Source organism: Gymnoscopelus microlampas (assembly GCF_963454915.1).
Source record: "Gymnoscopelus microlampas genome assembly, chromosome: 14".
Lineage (NCBI taxonomy): Eukaryota > Metazoa > Chordata > Actinopteri > Myctophiformes > Myctophidae > Gymnoscopelus > Gymnoscopelus microlampas.
In genome coordinates, this window is record NC_139951.1 from 25,595,493 (window position 1) to 25,615,022 (window position 19,530).

Sequence of the window (19,530 nt, forward strand, 5' to 3'; positions counted from 1 at the left end):
GAGCTTGTAGATCGACTATTTTCAGAATGTTTGCTTATTTCTTATATAATTGGACAATCTGGCCAATGTTTGACCAGTTTTTATAGTGTAGTTTGTTGATTACCTTTGATGCAGTAAGGGTCTTTCTTTTCTTTTTTGAGGAATTAAAAATACTGCTAACCTCAGAGGATTGACAGGGTGGTCATGTGCTACTGCATGCAGAGTTGCTGACTCTATAAAAATGGGTTTCTCAACCAGTGTGTCAGGAGTCAGGACCCAAGAGACATTCACCAAGTGTTCTAGAAGGGTTGCAAACAAACACATTTAAAAGGGGGATATTATGTTTGACACACCAAGTTATGATCATTATTTTGTCCCATTATGTACTGTATTGTAAATATATACAATATTGATAAATGTGTCTATGCATTCATGTACTAGAATTGATCAATAATACCATAGATTTTGTCATCAGTTAGGAAATATTAAACATGCAAATGAGACATACTGAATATAAAAACAAGTCGAAGCAAACTGGGGCTACAGTAATCACATTGAAATAATGAGTGCAACCATATCAATACTATCTGTGACTTTAATCACCACTTATCAACAAAAAGGGGCAGTCCATTAGTATCATTCACAGAAGGGGGCTTGTGACTAGACAGTCGCTGGGTTGAATTCCCAGAACAGGCAGATAACTGAATGAGAAATGCTCTCCCTTCTCTGAACAACTTGCCTTTGAGCAAGGCACTTAGCCACCAGCTGCTGTGGCGACGCTTCTCAGAAGGCAATCATTTCAACACTGTGGTTGTATGGTAGCCTGGAATCCAGACTGATTTGCTGCGTTCGGTGGATTTTTTTTCTCACTTTGTTACTCTGGTAAGCCTCCTATTTCCAAGGGGCAGGACGTGCACGAACGGGAGAAAACAACCCGTGGCTTCTGATTGTTCTGGTGGGGGACGGGGACGACCAGTGTTTTCCAATGTAAAACTCGAGTCACTTCCAGACTTAACTACGTAATTGGGGATGTTTGTGAAATACGAGTCAAATAGGGCCCTGGACAGACTGTGTAGCGAAGTGAGGGGAAAAAAAAAGTAGCAACGTAGCAATCAGTCTGGATTCCAGGCTTGTTGTATGGGGCAGCGTCAGGTTTAACTTTACAGTGTCCGGTGAACCTGTACTCTCTCTAATTTCCCTTGATAAAGGTTAAAAAACGAAACAAAAAAAGACATCAATGTGGATGACCAAGTCAGCCAAGCAGTTGGATGACCTCTCTGGCTCTGCATGCCCTCTGCTGGACATCTTCATCCAACGGTCCTTCACCAAGTTCTCGTACCAGGGTTTCAGCCTTTTGTATTGTGGTGTCCCGGGCAGCTCCACGCAGCCCTTCCACATACGATAGGAGCACAGAGAAACTCTCATCAGGAATCTGAGGAGAGACAATAGAAATGTAAACATCTACATCATGGTTGTACATTTTACAGATGAAGGCTGAAAGCAGGGTCAGAGGGGAATCATCTACTATTGAACATAATCACAAGGTGGCCATTTTGACCACAGGGTAGGGTTTCCCCCCACTGTGAGTATGACATTATGTATGAGCAAAATTAATTAAGGATCAGAAATGTTCATTTTTAAGGTTTGAGTCAGAGGAAAGTCCATCTATATTAGCCCAGATACAGAGCTAATCTCATCTAAATGATTTACTACATTACAGTCATTTAGCAGACGCTTTTATCCAAAGCGACTTACAATAAGTGCATTCAACATAGGTAGGGAACAAAACTACTAATCACCAGAAATCTTAAGTGCATTCTCTTCTAAAACAAGCAACTAAGAGTATACCTAGCGCTACGGTAAAAGTGCAATATCAGCTACTTACTTTCTTAAACAGATGAGACCAATAGTAAAATCAAATGAGCAAGAGCTAAAACAAATAAGTGTATCGAATAAACAAGATTCAATAAAACAATAAAACAAGAGTTCGTACAACTAGTTAACAACAAGTAGGCAGGGCGAAATCACATTGAAGATTGTAAATCCTGGCCTGGGCCATAGCGTGGCGGTCCAGGCACCCTAGGCTGCAATGCTGACAGCGTGTCGCGGGTTCGACTCCCGTTCCCGACGACCTTTGCTGCGTGTCACCCCCCCCCCCATCCCTCTCCCCATTTCCTGTCAGCCTACTTTCCCTATCCCTCTCTAAATAAAGGCATAAAAGCCCCCCAAAAAATCAGGACCTATCAGGACTATTTGCTCTTGAGTTCAGAGTTTTGTTCAGACAGACAGAATTTGTACATTACACCACCATTTGCACAGCATGGTGTCACAGACAGCAAGGAATCTAATGCATCAAACATCGTCTTCCTGTCTCTTCCTTCTTGAGATATGACTCAAGAATTATGACCTTCTGACCTTGATCTTGATTATTGACCTTGACCATTGATCCTTTCAACCCAAAAGTTAGTGATGTATTCACGGCAGCCTACTGATCATTCCCTCCAAGTTTCATGAAAATCTGGTAATTCGTTATCTAGCAAAAAAAACAAAACGTTTCTGACTGAAGTTCATAACACTAAAACTTATTTTACCTTTCCAGAATCAAACATATGTTGCAGTAACCACGTCTGTCTCGTCTTCTGAAACTTCCACTCTTCACGGTTCTTCTCCCAGCTGCAAAATGACAAACCCAATACCAGTGATTACTTATAAGAAGCTGTTCGGTACAGTAGTAGTATAAGACAAACCCAGGGAATAAAAGTTAATAAAAGTTAATCCTGAGTTTAAATCTTATTCTCTCAGAACATTCCAGGCAGGCAGTGTGTGTTTCACTATTGGAACGCACTCTGCCCAGTGTTTAGACCAGAGCCAGTATTACTTATTATGAGCCGTAAGATACAGAGGAAATGAGAATACCACTATGTTGATGCACAATGGTGCATTAGAAATAAGAACTACTCATACCAGGTGAGGTAATCCAAGGCCTGTTTGGGTGCAACAGGTTCCTTGGCCGCGTTTTGCTGGGCTTTTGGCACCCACTTCCCCTCAGCTCTCAGTCTGTTCTCCTCCTCCTTTTTACGGATCTTTTTCAGCTTCCTCTCCAGGAACCGTTCCTCCTCTGGACTTAAGTCGTCTTCTTCCTCACTCTCACACGTGTCTACGGGGAGAGAGGGCTGCGCTGCAATCTGTCAAACAAATCCAAACAAAGTCAGCAGGTTCATCTTTATCTCCATACGCAGACCGTCCTCTTGTGTGGATATTTATAATTTGCGATGTTATTGTAAAACACATTGTAAACGTCCTAACATTGGCCATGTTTACCAAACAGGAACATCGCATTCCAATAAATCCGTGTGTACGAGGTCAGCAAAATCCAATGTTATGCATGTCAATATCAAAATTTCTGATAACCACATGATAAATGCAGGGCCTAATGTCACTCTTAAACCATTCAAACAGGGAACCTATCTGTGTAACCCTTTATCCATATTTTATACTTGGCTATACTGGCTATTCAAAAATAGGAGATATACAAGCTCATAGTGCAGCACCGAGTGCCACGCTATGAGCTTGTAGATCTGCTATTTTTTGAAAAATCACATTTGTGCAAATATTTGTATATATATATATACTGTATATATATATATATATATTTTTTTTTAAAGGGAACATTTTTTACTCAAATCTTTGCTTTTGGGGGTCCCTGCGACAAAACATTTTGAGATGGAGGTCCGCGGCCAAATACATACAATTATGGGGGTCCTTCACATGAAAAAGTTTGAGCACCACTGATATTATATCAACATATGTTTTTCAGAAAACTGTTTTTAGTATTTAGAAGACATTTGTAGGATCCCCAGAAACAAAGATTTGAGTTAAAATGATTTAAAACACATATATATTCAAAGATTTGCACAACTTTTCACGATTTTTCAAAAATAGATCTACAAGCTCATAGCACGGCACTCGGTGCCGCTCTATGAGCTTGTATATCTGCTATTTTTGAATAGCCAAAGAAATCTTAAAATGACACAGATGCGTTTCCGGTCTTAATGGGTTAAAAGTCCGATTTTCTGTTTGACTTCTGATTACAAAGCAAGAGACATTTTAATGAGATACTGTTTGAGGGCAAGAGTTTAGATCGCTTATTCATTTCCTGTTGCTTCAGGTTGTTAAGAGGGACGTTTCCTGTACATAATGTGTATCATGCTGAGGTCAGAGTTGCATTCTGTGCATTTAGTATTCATTGTGGTTATGAGCTTAAGATTCAAGAAACGGCACAGTCTTCACTACACCCTCTAAAGAATGTTTCCTGTGTGCAGCAGCCCAGAACCGCCACCACTACATAAGCACCAAGGACAAAACCACCAATTTATAGTTCTATGCGATATTACATTTTTATGTAAGAACAAATCGTGTGGTAGAGAGCAAAAACAAATTAACTATTGAGGGCTGGTTTGAGCAAGGTGAAGAGAGGAGAGACGCTGGGTGGTGAACAGTGAGACCTATATAGAGACAGAGAAACGTTTCATGGCAGATCTTTCTGTGCATTTATAGAGCAGCATTTCAACCCTGACCAAATAAGAGCCTTTTTTTCCACAGCTTTCAAGTTATGCAAGCAAAACTACTAAATAAAATAACCTATACTGTATGCCAACTTCATTCACAACTGCCAAGGTATGAATGCCTTTCTCAAATTTCACTTGCAGAATCATTCCGCTTGCAACCCGACAAAAACAAACCCTGAATACATAAAGTACCAGTAAACCGTTAAGGGTCTGCATAGTCACTCTTAAAAACACAGACATCCGTTTTAGAGGAACTTAAACAAGGGATATATGTTCTCTTTAACGGACCCATAGCCCACTTTGCCATAGAAGAAAAAGAAAAAACAGAGCACCAGGGAGGGAGGGGAGGAAAAGATGTTGATCACGTGGCCACAAAATCATTCTGAAAGTATGCTGGCTGAGTAGCGAGTGCTGCCTGTGAAAATTTAAAACGTAGCTTTTCCAAGCTGACCAGTTGTATCCATGCAACAAGCATCATTTTCACAGCATAGGGGTTTGACGACATTTGAACGGACGACGCAGAGGTTGTAGAAACAAACAGAAGAGGGGTGTCGAGAGTGAAAATGGTAAGTGGAAACATATGTTTGTCTGAGCAGCCAGTTCCTCACAGGAGTAGACAAAGACGGGGTAACACAGGGAGATATGGTCCTGATAAATATCCGACACATTAAACTAACCCTTTAATCACTTAAGAGAAGATAGACTAGAATTAACCATTTGTCTTTTATAGATAGTGGATTTAAGTGTGACGCAATAAATGTTGTGCAAGAATAGTTCTCTTTAGCATAAACCCATTTTATGACTCATATGCCATTGCTGAACAGTAACAAATCATCAACTGGTACACAAAATAAAACCGACAAATTAGTCTCACTACTAAAGCAATAGAGTCGCTATAAATAACACACTTCTACGTCTGTGATCTGTTCACTAAAGACCAGAAGTGGAACTACATACCTCAGTGGAAAATACCTCGACATGATGCCACAGAGATATCATATACTGCACTGTAATGTACTACAAGGACATCTGGATTAATTTGTGCTCAAACCCCCTGGTGACAGAAAATACTACAGTGTACATATCAACCATATAATAAACAACATTAAATTGGTGGTTGTGAATCAAAGTATTCCCTTCTTTTTAAATTCCAGACAAATCAAACTGCAGAGCCGTTCTCTTCAGTGGTGACCAGCGAACCAGCATTTTCCCACAGCACCACCTCACAGGCCCTGGATAATTCAACCTCATTTGACTTCACTTCAACAACCTCGCCACTTGATCTTTTGGACAAAATTGCAGCTAGCGACCTAACCTCCAGAGCCAATTATATCTACGCGCTGTGCGCTGGGCTGGGTTTACTCTCGGCCTGCTTCCTGTTCTATAGCTTCATCCAGACCTACAGAGCCCAGAGACGTGTGGCCTGGCTGGACGGCGTGCTCTGGGCCTTCTGTGGGTCCCAGCTCCTCCTCCTGCTCCTCTCGCTGTCCTCCGTGGCCCACAGACCTGACTACCTGAAGACCACACCTTTGGGCTGTGCTGCTCTATCCTTCACTGTCAATGTCAGTTCCCTCTGCGGCCTGTTGCTCCTGGTGCTGATGGGATACGTTCTGACCTTTGACCCGCCTTCCCACGCACTGCTGAAGAGATCCGGCGTCTGCATTGCTCTTGTGGTGTTGACCTCTGTTCTGGTCTCACTGCTGCTGGCGGGGCTCCGTGGACTCCCCAGACCCAGCCAGGGTCTGGAAGGAGAGGACACCTGCTGCGTTATAGATCCAGTCCAGGCTGGCCTCTCATACTCAGTGGCTAAACTCTGTCTGGGTTTCCTGATTCCCTTCACCCTCCTCCTTGGACTCATGATAGGCGGCTGCGTCCACCAATGGAAATCCAGCGGGCGCTTCCTCTCCGGCTCCGAGGAGGGTCCTGTATTCCTGGCGGTTGCCACGGTGTTGTTTGTATGCAACCTCTTCTACGGCGTGGTGCTAGTGAGGGGGGTGGGGCTGGAGGGAGAAGGGCGGCTGAGCCATCACGAGTGGGCGTTCCTGAGCGTGGCGGAGTTCATCCTGTTCTCTGGGAGCTGTCTGAGTCTGTTGCTGGTGCTGCTGATCCACAGGCCATGCAGGGAGAGCCTCCAGGGGGTGGGCAGGCAGGTGAGAGACTGCTGCCGTGGCCTGAGTGGCACACAGACCCAGAGACACATCATAGCTCCCCGCATTGAGATCGCAGACACCCTGCAGGACTATGAGCCCTAGAGGGGCAAACAATCATCTCACACAAAATAGCTTCAATTGTATAATAATCCATCATGGGAAAGAAAAAAGCTCGAGTTTAAAAGCATAATTTATTACAAATACATTTTGAGGCCAGCTGGAAAAGCCATCATGGTTCATCTCATTTCATCGTCTTCGTCTTTTATAACGATGTTGCATCTTTTGTACGACTGCATTGCTTGAATATTATCTGCCATTTATATGTCGATTTTTCATGTGTTTTGTATTCTTAAAGTATACTGATGTGCAGGATTTTAAGTGTTTTTATATATATTTTACTGTAACTCAGCACAATTTGACAATAAAAAGAAAAGCACAAACACACATATGCAAATAAAGCTATGAATAGTATCAATAAATGAGCTACTTTAGCTAGTAGATTTGCATATTACAGCTCTCCAACCTGCTCTATAATACAGTTATTTAATGGAAACAGGCAATGACATTTGCTAACAGGCTTTGTACAAAAGCCCAAAAAAGCCTCAAAATGTCAGGCAAAAAGTATACAATGCCAAAGAAAGTTCCACACAGGCATTTAGCTAAAGGAAGAATACATTTTGCCTTGGGTTGTATCCGTCCAAAAGGTGGGAGGGCCGATGGAGTTCAATATTCATTCCAAAATGAATTCAAGCAAAAGAAGCAATTAAACGCAGGGCTAGCTCCCTGGGGAAGGATACCATTAGATACTCTTGTACTGCCAACTACTTTTTTTTCAGGATACTATGGCACCTTTTCTAGGAATAACTGACCTGCATGATTCAAACTCACACACCGTGGCTCTACCAGGGCAGCTGATGTGATACAAGATCAGGGACCAGCAGTAAACTAGACGCACAGAGAGGTTACATAAGACCATTGACGCCAGCAGGACAGAAACAGATAGATGTTTCTACAATATCTTTTAACCAATTAAGGCTTATTTTATGCTGTGTTGTACGACAGTGTTGGGCAGCAACAATAGCAAAATCTACAAGCTCAGCTTGCAGATTTGCCAGCTCACCGTGTGACACCGATGTACGGCGGAGTAAATTAAGCATTTAAGACAAAGCTTTTTTTGTTGTTGCCTATAATAACATGCCCAAAACAGAGACCAGGGTTAATTCTCCCCCAAAAAAGAAAAAAGCATAATACATAGTACATAATAGCATAATACATAGTACGATGCATCATATGCACTATATCATCAGCCTGGTAAGTCAATTCCTGAAATTTCCTAAATAATTAAATAATTGTGTCCAGCGACTGACCCAATTAAGACCAGACCCTAATCAAAGAATCATGGATATAGATAGCAGACTTTTTTTGCATGATGCAAGCGAATGCATGCCCTTCATCTTGTTGTGTGTAAACATTACAGTTGCCTAGACGTTCCCCAAATCCCCTATTTATATATTTGAACATTCTACACCATAGTCACAACCTGTACATACTAATAAAGTGTGGAGAAATGGTCCCCAATTCTCCCAAAAATTTCCATGGGGAAGAATTAAACATAAAATGGGACTAATGAAAAAGAAAATTACTTAAGAAAATTAATTAAGACGCCCAAAGTAGGACATGGGTGGGTGGTGTTCAATTTAAACACGTACAATATGCACAAATATTACGAGAACATTATGTATATTTTCCCTCTCATCTTTGATCTCACAGGTTACAGTGCAATAAAAATGCAAACTGGGTGAAAGGTGATATTAGCAAAACAACCTGGATGGTGAAAATATACTGTATGCACATATCATATGTACAGTAGCCATGTGGGTGTTTTTTTACTCTGTGTTGTGGGTGGCACCAAACCACCTGAGAGAAGAGATGTGTGTCTACAGTTCACTCAACTCCGCTTTGCTACCTGGATTTATGAGGACTGCTTTCTTAACCTCCAAAATGGGAAAAGATAAGAGCAATTGCAAGGACAAACCACAGCAAGGAGATTTAAGGAGATGTAAGTTATGACTATTCTACACTTATTTTAGTTGTCAAAAGTTCAAATTGTTTAAAAGGTTAATATTAATAGGTTAATAATATCTATATAATTATTGTTAGTGTGAATAACAAATTAATCCCATATTTGCAAGTGTGCATAATGCGTATTTATCATTCACTAATTAATAGATTAGGTTTAACTATCCTGTCTCTCAATATTACTAAAAAGTAATTGTTGTGAAAGACTATTAAGTATTTTTTCATCATACAGAAAAAAATATTAAGCGATTAAATTATCCCTACTGCATGCTTCTTCTTAGTTACTTTGTAATAGTTATTCATTGATCTGTACATAGAAATATGACTACAGCATACTTCTTAGTAGTACTATATGTATTAGCAATTATACATTGATCATGTACATACAAATAATAACTACTGCTTCCTTCTCTTTAATAGCACTTTATCTAAATGAGAGAAATAATTATAAAAAGCATTTTTGTTTTCCTCTAGAACAACGACTGGGCATCAACTCTTCAATCTATCAGAGAAAATTATATTTCCAACTGTGGATATATAAACAACACCCAAAACGGCACAAATAATCTATATCCCTAGGACACGGAATAATATGGAAGAGACTATGTATGTGGAATATTTAGTAGATCTTCATAGTAACTACACTGTTCAGCTGGAGGGCTCCTGGGCAGTCTACTCTAATATGGCACGGAAGGTTTCCCAGCAGCATGAACATTACAAAATCGGCCTCTTCCTTTCCTGCATCTATATCATATTCCTGTTCCCTGTGGGCTTTATTGGGAACATCCTCATTTTAGTTGTCAACCTCGGGCCCCGTGGCCGTTTGTCTGCACCAGACATGTACTTTGTGAACCTGGCAGTGGCCGATTTGCTGCTGGTGGCCGACTCCCTGATCGAGGTGTTCAACCTGAAGGAGGGCTACTATGACATGGCCGCTCTGTGCACCTTCATGAACCTTTTCCAGCAGATGAACATGTACAGCAGCATCTTCTTCCTCACCTGGATGAGCTTCGACCGGTTTGTGGCACTGACGAGCTCCACGGGCCGCAGAATGCCCCGTGCCCGCTTCAGCTGCTGCCTGATCTGGATGTGCTCGTCTCTGCTCACCGTGCTGCCCTTCGCTTTAGCACAGGCTCAGCACGCCGGCGAGCTCCACTTCTGCTTCGCCAACGTGACCCAAATTCAGTGGTTGGAGGTGACTCTGGGCTTCGTGGTGCCTCTCTGCATCCTGGCAGCGTGCTACTGGAAGATAGCGCAAGTGTTGCGGCGCACCCATCGAGCCGAAGCTGGGCTCCAGTGTCGGCCACGCAGGCAGAAGGCCCTGCGGATGATCTCAGCGGCCGTCATGGTCTTCTTCCTCTGCTGGCTCCCGGAGAATGCGTTCATTAGCGCTCATCTTCTCAGAGGCGAGACAAGTGGCAGCGCGCTGTGGCACGACTACCCTCTGACGTCGCACGTTGTGACCCTGGCAGCCTTTTCCAATAGCTGCCTCAACCCACTCATCTACAGCTTCCTTGGGGAGACGTTTCAGGTTAAGCTGAGGCTATTCCTCAGACAGAATGCCAGCCAGGGAAAGAAGTCTACGTATCTACCTACTTCAAAGACATGTAAAAGAACATGCCACTCCTCAAGATTCCTTCAAAGTTCTTACTGTCTATCACAAATCATCATATATCCTTTAAATCCACATCTATCACAGCTCTGACGCTACACAAGTTCTCTGCACAGCTGGGTTCTGCACCATTCCCGGAAACATTATTCATGGTCCCAATGAACAAAACTCTTCACATGTATGTCTGGATAACATGCTTACTGAAAAGGAAATTGCTTCAAAAAGCATTTATGTATGCTTTACGTTAGCTGCATATTGTTTTGAAGTTGACAATTGAAAAAAGATTATTACCAGGGGTACAAAGGATTCCATGTGGCATAATATGGAACAATATCAGTTTTGAATTCAATACAAACTCAATACAGAGATTCCATGAACAAAAACCTGTCAAACAAGGGTAAACTAGAGGTGTACATCATTGAGCGATGCAATGTGGTGGTCAAGGTCAGCTTGCTGAGGACCTTGACCAACTGCGCAATGTCAGGTATCATCACGAAAAGGCCCAGGAGAAGTTTCTACCCTCCTCAGGCCATCCGGACATTGAATGAAAACATTGCCTATGACCCCACATGAACGCGTGCAGTGCAGATCCACCCCTCCTCTCTTACCCCAACTCAGGACAGTGTCTCTCTTCTCTAACCAGCCCACATGGACATGGACCTTGCCTCTCCCGTGCACATATCTATATATAGAATATTGAAATGCAACATTTTTATAATTTTTTATGGAACTTTTTAACTACTTATGCACTTTGAATTTTGTATGCCTGCAGTCTTCAGTCTTGTTTTAAATGCACACCGTGTAGTAGTTGACTAAAATCACTACTGTTTTTAAGAGCTGTACGTGTCAAATAAAGGTTGAATTGGATCGAGTTAGCGATCTAGACTAATATATATATCCATGGCTGTTTGTTGATGATACACTTATTTTATGGAGTCATTGTGGACAGTAACATCCATACACAGAGAAAAGCCTCATCACAATAGTTTCACAATCGTGTTTCATGGTTGAACTATAAATAAAGACAAGAAGCTCCTGCACACCTACGGTCACAGTTATATAGGATATAATTCACAGGACAAAAACTCCTGCACACGGTCTTCTTTGTATTCATTGAACAATGTTTCAGTCTGCCCTTAGTCAGAACCGGAGTGACTATGCAATTGAGGAAGATGGTGTGCAGGATTTTATTTACCCGGTCAATTAATAAATATTAAATCCACAGCAGCAGACATACTCACCTCTAATTGCTTTTTCTTCTTCTTTTTTTGCACTGTTGCTTCCACATTTTTGTGTTTCTGGTGTTTTCCTTGTACTTTGATATCTGCTGCAATTGACATTTCAGGAATGTGTAACGGAGCCTCCTGGATGAAATAACAAACATAATTTAACAGTAATGTCTCACTACACTGGCACAATAGGGGACAATCAAGAAAAGCTTTCATTGTGCTTCTACTCACTCACCTCTATTTTAGTCCTTTTGCTTTTTTCTTTGGCAACATTTTCTTCCGTGCCAACCTCAGTCTCATTTGAACTCAACTTCCTTTTGGGGCCACTGCCTTTTGATTCTGATTTCAAAGACTTCTTAGCCATGACACAGCTTACACCTACAAGTACATCCAGATAAGCATGATTAGCAGATAGGCCAACAGCAGCAACAAGACCATCAGACCTAGACACTTAAAGCACTTGCATAATCAATAAAGAATACATCCACCACACAAAGTTCAGAGGCATTATGGAGTAGAGTGTGCTGTGTACTGTAGATATCACTTTGATACATTTTTATCTGTAGGCCAATAATGTATTATTAAGTGTCAATGCAGCCAGAGCATGCAGCATAGCTCAAGTGAAATAAGTGACTATAAATGTCAAGTAATTTATGTAATAGTACATTTAAAAATACCCAACGTTGGCCAAAGTTCTGTAATGTCAAAATAGTCAAATCAATTAAGTGCTATATCATTATAAACTGATAGTGACAGGTTCAACAAGACAACTAATGTAAGCTAGTTAACAACAGTAGCTGAATCTTAGTTAAAATAGAAGCTATGATTGCTAAATGGATTAAACGGATTTCAACATTTAACAGAATGTAGTTGTGTAGCTGAAATGATCAATTGATCACTATGCTTCTTAACCAAGTTAAACTTACTTCAACTGAAGACAGAAAACACTCGACAGACATCAACAAGCATGGGAATTATTCAACCAGGAAGCGTTTCAGTTTGGTGAACTGTGATTGGACGAGACACTCGTCTTGGTGCATACCGCCGCCTGCTGTACCGGGGGTGTAGTTCAAGCCTTCTTTTAAATTGATTAAACTTTTAATTAGTCATCGTCGAGTAATCCATGTCGTTATTTCATGTCACTTCAAGGTGAAAGGTTCTACTGCACTCTCCCACATTATGTCCCCCCCATTCCTGAAGTTTATGAGTCAATGCAATGAATTACCAATGCAATAGATAGTTATATGGTGATAAATGGTTTATTCAACGTACCCATTTAATTTTCTAAAATATACTGCTGTGGACACATTCCGAATTTACTGTAAAATAAATAAGTGTATGCACATTATGCGTAAATGGAACTTGGAGGATACAGGATAGGTGGGCACTTTTTTTCATTTAGGCTAGGGACATCTGGGCACCTCGATGTAAAATTAAGTACTGTAAAGTATGATGTGAATATGCACGATACATCATTATCAGACTTAATTTTTTTAAAGGATTTTATTCTTATCCCAAAATGAACGGATATACAGGTTTTGTAGCAATTTGTAGCAATTATATTATATACCTTAATTGTCGAACGTTTAAGCATGTTTTAATAATGTATACTTTACTTTACAAATTACCATTTTTCAAAATATAAATATACTTTTTAATATAGACCATTTTACATCGAGGTGCCCTGTGCACAGAAGTCCTTAGTGCAGTGTTGCCATGTCCGCTTTAAATTGTCCGACTTTGGGCTTGTCTTTCTATAAAGTCGCTTGTAAATATTGGTCGTTTTTGGGGTTGTTTGTTTCTAAAGTGTAGTTGCTTATTTGGACTTGCTTCCTAATGTTGTTTAAACCAGTGGTTCTCACAACATTTGCATGTCTGTCAAGGAAAGGACCCCCAAATTATTTGTGTTGTTAAAATGTTACAAAAACATACCGCATTTTTCACATTTTTGTCGATTTCTTTGAAAGTAACAGATCTACAAGCTCACAACGCGTCGCATCGTGACGCGTTGTGAGCTTGTAGATCGGCTATTTTCAATTAGCCTAGTTGCTTCTTTTGGGCTTGTTTTCATAGACCTGGCTGCTTATTTCTCTCGCAAAATCTGGCAACACTACCCTATAGTGCCCACCTCTCCTGTTACCAAATGGAAAGCCGGATGAATATCATCGACGCACAACCATGAGTTACATGACCTCACTGAGAGCAGACAGGCAGTGTTTTACCTAAGATGATCGTTCACGTTCACTCTGTCCACCAAGATGCGTGTTATGGCTAGTTTATTACACCTTTCCGTATGCCGTGGGATATACGTTGGTAGCACAGCAAGTCTGAGGTAAGTTAAGCTTTAAGCTGAACAGCACCCGTTGGATATTTCCTTGTAGGGGTGGTTCAATGATAGCCTTGATACAAGACTGTCATATATTATATATGATGACAGTCTTGGATGTTTTTCAGAATAGTTTTTGCACTTTCTCCCTTTTTGATCCGTACATCTACATAATCGTTCGGATTTCAAATATAAAGTGCTTACTCCATGGCCACAGATGTTACAATTATGTACTGTCCCTCAGAAGTACCCATATATTCCATATTGTTCAATAAAAAAGCATTGTTATCCGATCAGTGGCCATTTTCTCCGTATGCTTTCAACTACGCGACCCTATCGGTTGGGAGGTGTATTGCACTCTGATACATACAACTCTATGAGAAAATGGCCACTGATCGGATTAAAATGCTTTTTATTGAACAATACGGAATATACGGGTACTTCTAAGGGGCCGTACATAATTGTAACATCCGTGGGTATGGGTAAGCACTTTATAATTGAAATCTGAACGTTTATGTAGATGTACGGACCAAAAAGGGAGAAAGTGCAAACACTATTTTGAATCCTAGACGGTCATGACTGATCCAAGGCTAGTTCAATGACAATCCCCTGTGTTATTAGCGGAGCTTTATTTAACGTTATACTCAGTGTTATGTAGAATCAATGACTTGAGTGAACTTTAAAGTTTTTTGTTGGTAAAACTGGGATTTCTGTTACGCTGTTAACACATACAGGCTCACTTCAAACAGTTCAGACTGACTCACTCACTGTGTTGTACAATCAGTGACGTTTTCATTCATTCACGTCAGACATCCCGTTGTCATATAACTACTGCTTTCTGCGTTTAACTTCAATAAGTCATTGTTGCATCTTGGTTGACTAAATGTGTCTTCCTCTGCGTCAGGACACTGAATCATGTCAGATCATTCACCTTGACCTCCCAGAGGTTAGCCCGGTCCAGGAAACCAGCAGAGGGTGAAGAGGAGGAGGAGGAGGTGAACAACGAGCCCATCAAGTTCTCCACCAGCAAAGGCAGCCACAAGAACTGGCAGGTTGAACGCTCTTTGGGAGTGCAGTATCAACGACCCTGGTGGAAGGTTCTTCCCCTCAGTCTAGTTTGTGTAAGCTTCTTGCTGTGGTGTGTGCTGCGACCTGATTCGGACGTTGACGATCAGCTAGAGAAGCATCTTTATGAACACTTGCCCGGCTTACTTTCAGATGATGAAGAAGAGGAGGAGCAACCCAAGAGCAAACCAAGCTAGTACCTTTGGGACTTTTGGAAGATGTTTTTCGTGTTATTTATTTTTGCCAAGTGTACATTCATGTAATTGTGGCATATTAGGATGGGGGTGTCTGCTAGAGGTGCCACAGCAAAGATTTTTACCTTCCATTGGTGCACAGATCAGTGTAGCACCTCAGATTAAGCATCTACTACAATAACACATCAGATTTGGTTATATATATACTTTGGTGCATTGTTATAAATGAAATGTAAATACCAGTATGTGCATTTAAAATTACCCATTGAGCCACTTGTCTGTGTCTTGGTTGCATTATAAATTGGTTCACATGAAACCTAGCTTCCGAAGGCATTTTGTTCACATCCACTACATAAAGCTATGTGCCACCGACCAACACCTTACTGTAGCCACAAGCAACTCGGATGCATCTGGCATCGAGAGTTGCAATACCAACCCTCAGTCCATTCATCCAAACAGAAAAGTCCTGATTGTATTAAACGATGTTAAACTCACCAAGAGTGCAGCTGTACGGAAAGCTTGGATTATCCTTGTATCTGTCAAGTCTTTTCCATGAAGATCAACCGTAGACATGTTATGAGAAACTCTTTGCAAGTGATTACTTTAGTGTTTAGATTTTTATGAAACAAAACGGACAGATACAAAGAGGATAAACAAAGCTTTCTGTACAGCTGCCATCTTGGTGGTTGGAAGAATGGGCTGTCAAGGGTTGGTATTAAAACTCTAGATGCTTGCGGCCAACTTTACTGGCCTGCTCAGTTTTTCAGTCATGAGCCATACAAATTACATTTCATACTAACAAGTGTAGGATGAAGCTTTAGCTTAATGCTTCGTTTGAAGCTATATAAAAACAGTGCAGAATAATCAGACAATATTTCTAAAATGTTAATACTTGCTATAGCACCCATTATATTTCATTACCATATTGTATGCATCCTTATGCATTTGCAGATAACACCATTTCACAGCTATTCCATATTTGTATCTTCTGAAGATGCATAGTTTTTAAATATTTGTTCTGGCCATAGTTACTTGAGGCATATTTGTTCCACTCAACCAATATAGTCTCTTTAGCATCAAACAGCCTCTGATGAAGCAAACATCTGTATCATGCGCTCCAACCTTGCTTTGACAATATACATGCTACAAGTTCAGCTGGATCAACAGCGCAAGAGAGTCAATGAGGTAGTGGAAAGTTTATTTACAACATGTGACAAATGCTTCCTACTACATGCAGATTCTAAAATACTTTGACTTGAGAAAGGGGAATGTTTAGCAGAAAGCCTAACAGTTACAAATCTCAAGCTCTAATCTACAGGGTGTAAAGTACAGCAGAAGGAAAAGTATGGTTTAAAATAATGAGAAGCCAAGGTACTCCTGAACCTACCAATTACAAATACAAAGTGTATACAAGTTTCACTTATTGAACTTCAGATAATAAAATAAAAAAACATGACCCCAGCCAATTCCACCCACCCAACTTCCCCCCTTAAAGTTTAAAATCAACAAGAATTCAGACTAAGCACGCTCCCCTCGAATTCGCCTGGCCAGCTGAATGTCCTTAGGCATGATGGTAACCCTCTTTGCATGAATAGCGCACAGGTTGGTATCCTCGAACAGACCGACCAAGTATGCCTCACTGGCTTCCTAGAATATGGAAAAGAAAAGTCAAGTTAGAATGGTTTATGGATACAAAGTGCACAGGTCAAAATCATGTGTATGTATAATCACGTAAAAATAACTGAGTATAACGAGCATAAGGCTAAGGGTTGAAATTCTAATCAACTATATTAGAAACCAGGGTAGCATGTCGCCAATAACTGAAAACAAAATATTGACTGACCTGCAGAGCACCGATGGCTGCACTCTGGAAACGAAGGTCTGTCTTAAAGTCCTGAGCAATCTCCCTGACAAGACGTTGGAATGGCAGCTTCCTGATCAACAGCTCAGTGGACTTCTGGTACCGACGGATCTCTCGCAGAGCCACAGTGCCAGGCCTTCATAGAAATGGACAGGGCACATTACACAATGTCATTAAGACCATGCCTTAAAGGATGCATATAACCCTAGACCAATTTTGTTTTGCTTCCTGTAAAAAGGTTGACCACATGAACCCTAGCATACCTATTCTGGCCATGTCATAATGGGTTCAGTGAAAATAGATATAACATTTGGCGAATGAAAGCTACAACCTCACAACACATTGCAATGCACTGTGAGCTTGTAGATATGCCATTTGATGCGCAATGAATTTGATGCACAAGGACGTTGGGATTTAGTGGTTAAAAACTTCAGAGTAAAGGCATGCACGGTTTACACCGATGCAAGAAACGGTTGTTAAAATAATTGAAATGTGCGTTAAAATTTAGGTGCCAATGCCCAACATCAATGCCGTCAACTATTGTCAGCACTAGCACTTCGTTCACCATCAAGAATTAAAAAGGAACTCCAGAAGATCTACATAAGATAGTGTACACTTAATATACTTGGTGTGTAACCCTGGATAATATAGAAGACTCCATGTTATTTTATGTAGGTAGTAAGTGACCAGAATGAAAATACCCTTTACCAACACAGGACTCAATGCACAATTTCTGCTAAAAACTGTGCCAACACTATACATTAAATATAGCATTAGCAATACTAATTCTGTCTACACAACCAAGTGCATTTGACCAGATCCTCTTTCTTGGGGGTGTTGGATGAGAATTGGGTTGGCAGAAAACAAGCCAATTGCCTGTCCCAAACAAAACCATCAAACTTGACAACACTGCAGAAGTTTCATTCACAGTTTATACCTGTATCTGTGTGGCTTCTTCACACCACCGGTAGAGGGCGCACTTTTCCTTGCAGCTTTAGTAGCGAGTTGTTTCCTGGGCGCCTTTCCTCCCGTGGATTTTCGAGCGGTTTGCTTTGTACGTGCCATAATTTACTGAAATGAGAATACGGAAACAGAAAAATTACAATTCGCCTTAACATCCGACCAAAGCCCCGTTAAGAGCTTGTAGATATGCTAGTTTCACTGAATGTTGGCCCACAGCATGGACGCCATGGCCTATGTATGTGGTTAATTGATCATTGTATCCATATCTATTTTTGTCAGTCTCACGTATCATTGCCTAATGCCTAAATAGCAAGTTAATCATGCTTAAAGAGCTGAGTTTTACTTGAATGTCATTTGGCGGTGCTAATGTAAACCGCGCTAACGACTCGGATTGATTGGCGGGCTCTCATAACAGCGCGACCGCCATTCGGGCTATGGGACCATCCTCCATCTCCCTCAACTTCGTTAAATATGGCGACTGGTTTAGTAACCGCCAAAACACATAATAAATACAATAAATCATCCCGAACGTGTACAAAGTGAATGATGCAACGTTTTGTGTTCACATGTGCAAATGGAGGTTCCCTCCATAGCATCCAGGTCATTCAGCAGCCACAGCGACCACCACAGTAAACCTGAAACACCAGTCTAACCACCATTACGGTACAAGGAACCTACACGTTTCATTTTCGTCACATAGCTAAAAGGTTTAACTGTGTCAACATGGCGCCTGATATGTTAATGCTAGGCTATGCCTCTGGTCCCAGGTTTACTTTATGTTCCGATGTTAACCATTAGTATAAATAACATCGTTTAACATTATTCCCTGGCTGTTCCAAGTGGAATGCTATCCAAAAATAAAGGCAAAGCAATTCTATAAGCGTCAGATAACATGCGATCTGTGTCTCAGCAATAACGTTACCTATTCTCTGGAGCCCGCGTCATTTTGTGCAACACCCGGTAATATTTTCTTTTCAGCTCACTGTACACAACATACTCATTCAAGAGTTTTATCTACATAAGACAGCGACAATCACTACACTACAAACATTTGTGGCACAGGATGTAAAACATAAAATAAAATAAATACCTTGTTTCTCTCCAGCACAGCTGCGACTATCCTCGAACGTGTCTGTCTGCTCTGGTTGTGAAATGAATGTGATATTGTTGTTGAACAGCATGAGGTATTTATAGGTTATGACAAGCCTCTGACTGTTAAGACCCGCCCACGAACCTATGCGATTGGTCCATTTTGAACTGGAAAGACTGTCATTGGTCAGAGCCAGCGTTGCCATGTCCGCTTATTATAAGCGACTTTGGGATTCTTTTTCTGTAAAGTTGCTCGCAAATAATATTGGTTAGTTAACGGGTTGCGTTTTTTTGTGGCTTGTTTCTAAAGCGTAGTTGTGTTAATTATTATCTTAACCAGCGGGTCTCAAATGTTTTCATGTCATGGACCCCCAAATTAATATGTATTTGTCCCCTAACTAACCTAACCCCCATC

General features: G+C 41.0%; 4 protein-coding genes across 5 annotated transcripts; 2 read left to right on the top strand and 2 right to left on the bottom strand.

The window, feature by feature from the left end:
• Positions 1-556: 556 nt before the first annotated feature.
• On the bottom strand, positions 557-12,609 carry chlsn (cholesin). Of its 2 annotated transcripts, XM_084077389.1 has the most exons (6): positions 12,544-12,609; positions 11,853-11,995; positions 11,630-11,752; positions 2,944-3,164; positions 2,571-2,652; positions 557-1,411 (listed from the first exon to the last, which is right to left on the bottom strand). In XM_084077389.1, exons 2-6 carry the CDS (start codon positions 11,979-11,981, stop codon positions 1,232-1,234), a joined length of 735 nt encoding a protein of 244 aa, XP_083933515.1. In that variant the 5' UTR covers positions 11,982-11,995; positions 12,544-12,609; the 3' UTR covers positions 557-1,231. The 2 variants fall into 2 exon arrangements, with proteins under 2 accessions (XP_083933515.1, XP_083933516.1); XM_084077390.1 differs by lacking the exons at positions 11,630-11,752; positions 11,853-11,995; positions 12,544-12,609 and adding an exon at positions 6,163-7,059.
• On the top strand, positions 8,621-11,476 carry LOC311059455 (G-protein coupled estrogen receptor 1-like). The gene is made up of 2 exons (XM_084077388.1): positions 8,621-8,756; positions 9,251-11,476. Exon 2 carries the CDS (start codon positions 9,369-9,371, stop codon positions 10,479-10,481), a length of 1,113 nt encoding a protein of 370 aa, XP_083933514.1. The 5' UTR covers positions 8,621-8,756; positions 9,251-9,368; the 3' UTR covers positions 10,482-11,476.
• A 1,187-nt stretch (positions 12,610-13,796) lies between the features above and the next one.
• Positions 13,797-15,518, top strand: uqcc4 (ubiquinol-cytochrome c reductase complex assembly factor 4). Its single transcript, XM_084077670.1, has 2 exons — positions 13,797-13,949; positions 14,848-15,518. The coding sequence occupies exons 1-2, from the start codon at positions 13,876-13,878 to the stop codon at positions 15,203-15,205; spliced, it is 432 nt and encodes a 143-aa protein (XP_083933796.1). The 5' UTR covers positions 13,797-13,875; the 3' UTR covers positions 15,206-15,518.
• An 865-nt stretch (positions 15,519-16,383) lies between these two features.
• h3f3d (H3 histone, family 3D) lies at positions 16,384-19,196 on the bottom strand. Its single transcript, XM_084079046.1, has 4 exons — positions 19,117-19,196; positions 18,001-18,134; positions 17,046-17,199; positions 16,384-16,849 (listed from the first exon to the last, which is right to left on the bottom strand). The coding sequence occupies exons 2-4, from the start codon at positions 18,126-18,128 to the stop codon at positions 16,721-16,723; spliced, it is 411 nt and encodes a 136-aa protein (XP_083935172.1). The 5' UTR covers positions 18,129-18,134; positions 19,117-19,196; the 3' UTR covers positions 16,384-16,720.
• Between the last annotated feature and the right edge of the window lie 334 nt (positions 19,197-19,530).

Coding starts and splice junctions, on each gene's coding strand:
- LOC311059455 (XM_084077388.1), top strand. CDS start 9,369: ATGGAAGAGACTATGTATGTGGAATATTTAGTAGATCTTCATAGTAAC.
- chlsn (XM_084077389.1), bottom strand. CDS start 11,981: ATGGCTAAGAAGTCTTTGAAATCAGAATCAAAAGGCAGTGGCCCCAAA. Junction 11,753..11,852: donor GCAAAAGGACTAAAATAGAG/GTGAGTGAGTAG, acceptor TATTTCATCCAG/GAGGCTCCGTTACACATTCC. Junction 2,653..2,943: donor GCCTTGGATTACCTCACCTG/GTATGAGTAGTT, acceptor GTCATTTTGCAG/CTGGGAGAAGAACCGTGAAG.
- uqcc4 (XM_084077670.1), top strand. CDS start 13,876: ATGCGTGTTATGGCTAGTTTATTACACCTTTCCGTATGCCGTGGGATA. Junction 13,950..14,847: donor GGTAGCACAGCAAGTCTGAG/GTAAGTTAAGCT, acceptor CCTCTGCGTCAG/GACACTGAATCATGTCAGAT.
- h3f3d (XM_084079046.1), bottom strand. CDS start 18,128: ATGGCACGTACAAAGCAAACCGCTCGAAAATCCACGGGAGGAAAGGCG. Junction 17,200..18,000: donor AAGAAGCCACACAGATACAG/GTATAAACTGTG, acceptor ATTTCTATGAAG/GCCTGGCACTGTGGCTCTGC. Junction 16,850..17,045: donor CAGCCATCGGTGCTCTGCAG/GTCAGTCAATAT, acceptor TCCATATTCTAG/GAAGCCAGTGAGGCATACTT.